Raw genomic sequence first — 8,753 nt, forward strand, 5'->3', positions numbered from 1 at the left:
AACAATTAACCCACTAAATATTTATTTTATACTTTGAACAAGAGAGTCTTCAGGTCTCTTTCTTGTAACTCAATACTATATAGGCTACATCATAAATAATTGGATGGTACAGTGTCTACGACAGAGATTATATCATATTTTAAATGAGTAGACTTGTGTTCATCTTTTATTGTGTTCATTGTTCACGTAAACCTACAAACATGTCTCGTGACCTATATCTAATTACAACGTACTTTATCACTGTAAAGAGTACATTTTAAACATGAAAATATTGCTCCATAACTACTACTGTATTCAAATGATCACAATTAAAACTGTTTTATTGTCATTATTTAATTAATGTATTACAAAACTTTCTTCAATGACAATGTCACCATCAATGAATCATTCAATTTCTCCATCCATAAATCTAAGGTGGCAATCAAAACATTGAATGAGTAAACTGCTGTAGAAAAAAAAGAATCATTGCTAAAATGTCAAACTTTTGTAGACACCAACAAGCTAGACTTGGACATGGTTGTAAAAGGGACACTTTTTTATTTGACCATGTGCCAACATCATTCCTTTCATCCTTCCTTTCTACATTACTGACTCTTGGACTTGATCTGGCTCTTGCTCTTTAACTTCTGGCGGACGACGGCCACTGTTGTGAAGAAGTTCCCCATGAAGAGGACCAAGAAGCAGACACCACATGTCCAAACCTGGAGCCGGGACATGACATTGAGATTTGAAGGTATCTCTAAACAAAGCACTAGCTCTCTACATTGTAAACACCATCAGTGTAGTCTATGTGATATCCAGGCATGCACCATATGCCCACGGGAATTTCCCACTACTAAATGTCCAATGATACATGGACAACTTTTGAGGACGGGGGCTTAGCAATTATATCGCATGCCACTACTTCGTGATAGACTACATCACTGGTTAACTTATTCCGGTACCCTGGGGACATCACGTGGATGTTGGACCCTCTTCAATTATCATCTGAATAACATCTGGGTTTTATAAGAGGTCTTTTGGGGGAGCAGGGCTAGGGCACACTGACCTGCCACTCTTTACAGTCTGGGAGCTGGGCCATTCTGAACAGGACAAGCCCATTGTAGAGCTGCCAGAACTGTAACACAGATAATGTAGTGCAGTTAAAATCTTGCCTGTTGTTCACATACATGCAGATTAATGAATTAAAAAAAAAGTCCATGATTCATCAAAACATGACGAAGCAAAATGATAACCCATAATTGAAGACTAAGCACATTCAACAAATGTGACCAATTGTGTAAGTGGTGTGAGCTGGAAAGCATGACCCTGACAGAGCTGTACTGTACTCACATGACCAAAAAACAGGAAGGGAAGAAGAAATGTCAGCCCTCTCCACATCCAAGACTGAAACCCCTCTGAAAGACCGGACGATAGAAGAAGTAAAAAATCCAATTCTAAACGTAAAAATACTTGTCAAGCATACGGCTTGTATGTTTGACTCACCCACAGTCAGGTCCATGTTGTGTCTCTCTCCGAGGGCTCTTAATCTGTACAGACAGCCACTCTGATAATAGCACTGCAGACACTGTACAAAACCTTCAATGCAAGCAAACACATTCCCTCACAGGATAAATCTTTCAACGCTGACATTTGATTCAAGTATAACGTTTTCCTCAGTGTTTGTATTCCTATTTCTATGTTGTTTAATAACTTACTTTGATACAAGGAGTAGGCAAGGAACAGGTTTCTGAAGGTGTGGTACAAGACGCCATCAGGCCTAAAAGTGAGAAGGTTTGGATGTAATGCTACCATCGGAAAGGTTTGCGTTTGCCATCACTGTCAACAGTTTGCATTGTACAATATCCTTGCTTGACTAAGGACCCGTATGCCGACCTGTCAGCACTGGTACTCACCATGTCAACATGACTCCAGAGAGGAAGGCAGAGACATAATGATGGAAAACCCACCAGCCTTTGATTCTGAAATAATAAGGAGGCCTAGTCATTTACAAAAGGGGATCATGACCACGATGGAGCAAAGTGAAAGAGCTGTGTTGCAACAAGGTACTCTTTAATTTTGCAGTGAAACATTCTAAAAGCTCATATTGATGTGGCTTATGTGAATCCCAACCCAGAAAAAGGACCTGGAGCCATTGCTGATCAGGATGCTCTCACGGATGGTCAAGGTGCAGTAGTACCAGACCAACAAGAAGTTCAGGATAGCATCAACAAACCTACACACAAGGACCACACCAACATATTACAGAACAGCATAGAAAGGCAGAGCTGGATGTAAAAGGAAATGCTATAAGTGAAAAAGGATTCTCGAATGAATACACTTACCGGTAATTTACAAAGAAAGTGCATATGACGGAGAAGAGTAGCAGAATCATTGTGAGACACAACTTAAACTTTTCATATTCATCTTTGTAAGCATATCTGAGGAGAAATATGTTATAAACATGTTATCAACATATTTTCAATTGTTCAATGAGATCAGATCCATCTAATAGGGGCTTTTCACATTCTAGAGTGGTATGGGAGCATGTTTTGTATGTATGTATTTATATATATATATGTATATATATATATATAATTATTATTTTTATATGCAATTGCCTATTGTCTTTTCTATTTGAATTGTAGCTACTTACTTTAATTGCTTGCTCAGAAGAGTAACATTAACGTTCCCCAGAACAAGATTTAGATACAGCCTGCAATATAGGAGATGTGAATGAACAAATATATAAACATAAGTGCATCCTTTATGGTCTACACATAATGAAGGAAGTAATACTTCCTTTTCAAGGAAAAAATACATTTTAAAAACATTGTCAGGAAAAACAGGCATTTAGCTCATTGATAGATAGAAAGCTAAGCTGTGAAGAGCAAAGGAAAGCAAGGGCATAACGTTGTGACGTTCGTACCCATTCTTCTTTGGAAGGAAAGCCTCCATCTCAAAGAAAATGTTGGGTCTGGCTTTGATATTGTCCTTGATTCCATCGAAAGTTTCTATCTCGTCTTCACTCAGTCCTTTACATCTGTTTGACAACAAATGTATTACTAGGTCTTGAAAACAGGTTATATTAAATTAAATGGGTTTCTGTGATGACTTGTCTGTGAGTGTGTGGTCACTTACTTTTTCATTAACCAAGACAATTCCTTTAGTCTTTTCTTCTGACGTGCAATAGAAGAAGAGACATTGCTTTGCAGCTTAGATACTTCATCTAGTTTCTGCAAGTACAACCGATGTGTCTCCTAGAAAGTAAAAATCGTGTTGTTTTTCGTCAAAATTAAACAGGACTTTATTGTAATAGTGTACCTTTCAATTATTTACAATTCTAATACACAAATACACAAAGTCTAACCTGAATTTGCTGATACTCTTCGTCGAGGGCATTCCATTCATCGAGGGCTTCAGTTAGACTTGACATATTTCTGAAATAATTTTATTTTTCCACCTATTCTCAATTCACCAAAGTAGATGAGTGTTGTTCTGTTCTCCAACCTGTTAGGAACGTGAAAACCGATTAGGTTAAAGTGCATTGTTAGTTCCTAGGGTGTGCACATCCACAGGTGGTTTATGACTATTCTGAACTTTGACAAACTGGGTTTGATGATTTCAAACTGGACATTGTTCACGCTATCATTTAACACATCACAATCCTGGATTGATCACTTGGGTTTCAACACTGAACAAACTCTATTGATCCTCTTGTATGATAGTGTTAGATTAAAGTAAATATTTCATAAGCGACTCTGTTTGGTGAGCAAACGCTAAATGGCAAAAATGACTCAGTATGCCACTGACGCGCCTCTGTAGCCTGTATTGCGCATGCGCGATGTTTCGTGACTGCTGTAAATACTGAGCTTCCTTGACAGTCGGTAATGTCAAAACCACTGACAATCACTGGATTGAACACTTGAATAACTTACCATCGGAAAGACAACCTTTTGTAAACGGTTTGTTAATGTCTTTGTCCAGGCTCATAGACTTGGCTTGCTACGCTTATGTTTACTTAGGTAAGCTAGCTAGTTAGACTAACGTGTTTGCCAGTACTAGCTCTAGGTAGTCTACAGTAGTACTGAAAGGGGTTGTTAAAAAAAATGGCTTGTCCAGCATATCTAGAAATACTACTGTAGTAATATAGTGCTAGCACTAGAGTAAAGTGTATGATTTTGAGTTGCTGTCCTGTTAATCCTGTCATACTGTAGGACAACAGAGATGTCTGCTGCAGTTTACCTTGTGTCTACGGTCACTGGATATGTGGTCACCTCTGTGTTGCTGCTCAAATGTCCATCCCTTCTGCACCTGAGGAAAAGGCAGCCGTTCCTAAGTAGACACATATCACACCGTGGAGGTGAGTAGAGAGAGACAAGATGACACCAAACATTATTTTGTGAGAACCAAAAATGTGCACAGACATTACTCAAGTGAGACTGACTGTTGTAATATCTGGGATTGCAGGGGCTGGCGAAAACTTAGAGAACACCATGGCAGCTTTCAAGCAGTGAGTTCAGTCTATCCTCCTGAATGTTTTTCACACACAGTTTTTAAAACCGTCATTGTCCACTCAAATGTGGTTATTTTAATGTGGATCATTGTAAACATCATTGCTAACGTCTGTAATTTTGCCATGGACCTTTAAATAGTACAGTACAGTAGGACTACATGTTTTCTGTACAATGCATGGATGGACGTGTTTCTATTATGTGCAGTGCTGTAGTGTTTCTATTATGTGCAGTGCTGTAGTGTTTCTATTATGTGCAGTGAGGTAGTGTTTCTATTATGTGCAGTGCTGTAGTGTTTCTATTATGTGCAGTGAGGTAGTGTTTCTATTATGTGCAGTGCTGTAGTGTTTCTATTGTGTGCAGTGAGGTAGTGTTTCTATTATGTGCAGTGCTGTAGATGTTGGAACAGACATGCTGGAGCTGGACTGCCACCTGACCAGGGATGACCAGGTGGTGGTGTTGCACGACGCTGATCTGAGGAGGTCCACAGGCATAAACGCCTGCATCTCAGATGTGACATTTGCTGTGAGTATGTCCAGGTTGACTGATGCCCCCTGCAAACCCCTCCACCCCCTTGTGTGGACAATTCCAAAATACTCAGCTTCTGTTATTTGTCAAAATCATCCGTGTGTTGCAGGAGCTTCCTCCTTATCTGGGCCAGCTTGGTGTAACTTTCCAAAAGGGTGTGTATCAGTACAGTATTGATGTAGAAGTTCATACTTCCACACAATTTCCCACTAATTCCACACAATGATTGTCATTGGTCGCGATCCGTGTATTCATGATTAAACTATTTGTGACGTTCTTGCGGGCCTGCATCCTTGACCCCCTGTGTATGCAGAGTGTTTCTGTGAGGGAGGAAATGACAAGCGCATCCCCCTCCTCAGAGATGTGTTTGAGGCCTTTCCCAACACGCCTGTCAACATCGACATCAAGGTCAACAACGACACGCTGATCAAGAAGGTGTGAAGGCACTTTATCTACAGCCTTGAATAGCAGTCAGAGTCAGGTGGCCGTTATGGCTATCTGTAATGTCAGGATCAGTGTTTGAACCATTCCTAATGAAAATGTATGTGTTGTTGCTGCAGGTGTCAGAGCTGGTTGTTCAGTATAACCGGGAGCATCTGACCGTATGGGGCAATGCCAGGAACCAGATAGTGAGGAAGTGTTACAAAGAGGTAAACAAAGGCAATCAGCAAGAATCATTCATTTGAACAAGCAATACCTTCCTTTGTAGTTTGGCTCCTTAATATATTTTGTCATGTGTCGTGCCACTGGTGTAGAACCCCCGTATTCCAGTGCTGTTCAGCCTGCCTAGAGTGTTTATGCTCCTTGGCCTCTTCTACGCGGGCCTCCTGCCCTTCGTTCCCCTCAAGGAGCAGTTTCTGGAGATCCCTATGCCTTCCATCATCACCAAGTATGGATGTGATTACATAAATAAACTACACACACACACACCTCCATGCGTGTCTGCATGTATGGAGTTGAATCAGCATACTGCTCAGAGCTAAGCAGCAGGCGACTGTCATTTGTTTGAGGTGTCCTTTAAAAGTGAAGTGGAGAGCAGAGAACACTGTGGTTTTAAATTAAACCACACTGTAAATGTTGATTTTAGATACAATCTACCTGCTATTTAACAATATTTTCCTTTCTATTCATTTGATGGATAATCAAAATCTGTTTGTTTTTTTAAACAAATAATCAGAGCCCATAATTAGAGCCATAATTAACTTTGGTAGTACTGTGCTATTTTACAACACCTGACAGAAATACTGGTATCTCATTGTCTCTCTCTGTCTGTCGGCTCAGTGCTTTGTTCAGCTTTGTGATTTTGAACAGGCTGTTGTTTGAAAAGTAATTTCTGGACATAACTGCCGTAAAGAATATGCACAATAGGTCACCAGGACAGTGGTGTGCTTTTTAGGAACCAGTTCACGAAGCAGAATTATGCATGGGCTCATTTATTATTGTTATAATTTATAAATACATATATAATTAGGCTACCTTCTCATGTCATATCTGCAGTGTTTGAATAATTATGTATTCAACAAGATTTAGAAGTCTTGTGATTAAAAGGTATTAACCTTTGTAATAACTCAACGTCCAGATGTCTGAAGCTTGTTTTTCTGTTTCCCAGACTGAAGGACAGTGACAGACTTTCAAGGAGCAAGCGTGTCATTATCTGGCTGGCTGATACGTACGTAGGCATCTCTCCCACGCTCTCCAACACTTTCAAACATCCACTTCATTGCTAAGTTATTGCATTTGTGCAACCATTTTTGCATATTTACAAGTATAGCTACTGTTAGACAATATTATAGTCATGTTAAAAAAAATGTGTCAGGCGCATTGGTAGTCAATGTGAATTATTTGATTTAATGTTTATTCCCCTTGCAGCTTGCTGATGAGGAAAGCTCTGTTTGACCACCTAACAGCAAGAGGAATACAGGTGGGCCCCCTGCTGCCAGCCCTGGTGCACCTGAGTGTCTCCTTTGTTGTTTCTCTGCTTTGTAAGTAACCAGTGGCTGTACTTGCAGGTGTATGTGTGGGTGTTGAATGACGAGGAGGACTTCAAGAGGGCATTCGACTTGGGTGCCACAGGGGTAATGACCGACTTCCCCACAAAGCTGAAAGACTTCATGGACAAAAATGCCATTGCAAAGTGACCTGCCAAACTCCCGTAGGCCTATCCTCAATCCCCTCCACCCCTAACAGAGACTCTGCTGCCAGGGCAGCCCAGCTGCTCCAGTACTGCAGGATCTCCAGCCTGGTATTTCAGGTGATGTGTACCTTCAGAACACGTTATCTTGAGCCATCCTCTATCAGAGTTGGGCCAGTATAGACACAGCACATCTGAAGCACCCTCAGACACTAGCTTTTAGCTCTGCTAATGATTGACTCATAGTGACTGACCAAAGTAATGTTTTGTTGGATATTGTAATGGCCAACTTTAGTGCAGTATTACTGGAAATCACACAAACAGGACAGGACAGTGGTGAAACAATCAGTATCTTCATCATTTGTTATTGGCCTCCTTCAACAGGGTCCAGTTTAACCGTTGATCTTAATCTATGGGTTATGAACCGACAGAGATACAAAGGTGGAGTCAATCAATTAATGAACATATATTACATAAATGTACATAAATACACGATTTTAATTTACATTTGTTGCATTATAAATTCAATTCTTGAAGTGTGGGTATTTTTTATTAATTATGAGAATAGACTGCATCCAAGTTGGTTATGGCACATAACAATTAAACACCTAACAATTGATTGTAAAAGACTATTCTAGAGAAACAGAGGGACACATTCTAATACTCAAGTTACAGGTGCAAGCAGCTACCATTGTCTACAGGAACATTTGTTTAGATTGATCAGACATCCTTAATCCTATCTCTGTAATAGGCCTTCAAAGTGATATGATGTTCTAGGAGGAAGAACCAAATACTTCTCTTCTGAAGTGTGATACATTTTATTGTTCTGTAACTATAATTTGTTTTCCTGACAATGTGTAGCACTTATCTGGATAGGACCAAAATAGTCTATCACAGCAGAGGGTGTCATTGCTCTAATTGATGTATGATTGATTGGTTGCCAACTGATACATTTGCAATGACAGAACATCACCTGTTATGTTGAACACTGAATTATTTTTGTATTTATGTATGAAGAGTGCAAGTTTTAGCTTTTGTAAAAAGAAAAATTGTGATTGAATAGATTGTGGACATTGTACTTTTCTGGGTGTTGTATAGCTTTTCTGGGTGTAATTCGTTTGTAAGTTAACATTCAGACCTTGCCTTGGTGTTTCACTGAATATTTGCCACATTGGAATTCAGTTTGTGTTCTCTTTGATTCACACCAATAAAATGCTGTAGTGTTATGAGAGAAAGCCACCATGTCATTCTTTAAACCGTGTTTTATTTTATATATGTAGCAAAAGTATTGTTACAGAAGGTCTCTGTGGCGGGAAAGTCACGCTTCGTAATGGATGCAGTTGATACGAGATGGCGCTGTTGACCACGTTCAGAGAACCAGAGCTTGTGTGTGAGACATGACATGTGCAGAGTTGTAAATTACGCACTTCGTTCTTAAAATATACATTTTGGATTGACTTGTTAGGAAAACACTTAACATTATAAAAATACTGATGCTTGTGGCTACATTATAAATAGGCTATGTGTAGGATGGTGAGTGAATGTTAAGCTGATACAGTTTACAGTTAGTGTTAAGACGTCATAGGCAGCCATCTGCAGTT

The 8,753-nt window shown here is 39.7% G+C and overlaps 2 protein-coding genes across 2 annotated transcripts; one reads left to right on the forward strand and one right to left on the reverse strand.

Moving 5' to 3' along the window:
- Positions 1–197: 197 nt before the first annotated feature.
- LOC146257123 (transmembrane protein 120A-A-like) lies at positions 198–3,730 on the reverse strand. Its single transcript, XM_084674183.1, has 12 exons — positions 3,350–3,730; positions 3,121–3,239; positions 2,909–3,022; positions 2,636–2,695; positions 2,325–2,420; positions 2,126–2,215; positions 1,896–1,961; positions 1,698–1,759; positions 1,486–1,578; positions 1,333–1,397; positions 1,049–1,117; positions 198–701 (listed from the first exon to the last, which is right to left on the reverse strand). Exons 1-12 carry the CDS (start codon positions 3,413–3,415, stop codon positions 585–587), a joined length of 1,017 nt encoding a protein of 338 aa, XP_084530309.1. The 5' UTR covers positions 3,416–3,730; the 3' UTR covers positions 198–584.
- Positions 3,731–3,818: 88 nt separating this feature from the next.
- gdpd1 (glycerophosphodiester phosphodiesterase domain containing 1) lies at positions 3,819–8,381 on the forward strand. Its single transcript, XM_084675192.1, has 11 exons — positions 3,819–3,944; positions 4,197–4,342; positions 4,450–4,492; positions 4,883–5,018; positions 5,131–5,176; positions 5,335–5,456; positions 5,582–5,671; positions 5,777–5,910; positions 6,631–6,690; positions 6,891–6,942; positions 7,031–8,381. The coding sequence occupies exons 2-11, from the start codon at positions 4,207–4,209 to the stop codon at positions 7,157–7,159; spliced, it is 948 nt and encodes a 315-aa protein (XP_084531318.1). The 5' UTR covers positions 3,819–3,944; positions 4,197–4,206; the 3' UTR covers positions 7,160–8,381.
- Positions 8,382–8,753: the final 372 nt, after the last annotated feature.

The sequence above is a fragment of the Hypomesus nipponensis genome, chromosome 15, assembly GCF_054491055.1.
Source record: "Hypomesus nipponensis isolate SF chromosome 15, ASM5449105v1, whole genome shotgun sequence".
NCBI classification, from domain to species: domain Eukaryota; kingdom Metazoa; phylum Chordata; class Actinopteri; order Osmeriformes; family Osmeridae; genus Hypomesus; species Hypomesus nipponensis.

Bases quoted from the DNA above. Each gene is read 5' to 3' on its own strand.
- gdpd1 (XM_084675192.1), top strand. From the start codon at position 4,207: ATGTCTGCTGCAGTTTACCTTGTGTCTACGGTCACTGGATATGTGGTC. The intron at 5,457-5,581 runs GTGTGAAGGCAC...TTGTTGCTGCAG, and splicing joins ACGACACGCTGATCAAGAAG to GTGTCAGAGCTGGTTGTTCA. The intron at 6,691-6,890 runs GTACGTAGGCAT...TTCCCCTTGCAG, and splicing joins ATTATCTGGCTGGCTGATAC to CTTGCTGATGAGGAAAGCTC.
- LOC146257123 (XM_084674183.1), bottom strand. From the start codon at position 3,415: ATGTCAAGTCTAACTGAAGCCCTCGATGAATGGAATGCCCTCGACGAA. The intron at 1,118-1,332 runs GTGAGTACAGTA...TCTGTGTTACAG, and splicing joins CCTTCCTGTTTTTTGGTCAT to TTCTGGCAGCTCTACAATGG. The intron at 702-1,048 runs GTCAGTGTGCCC...TCCCGGCTCCAG, and splicing joins CAGACTGTAAAGAGTGGCAG to GTTTGGACATGTGGTGTCTG.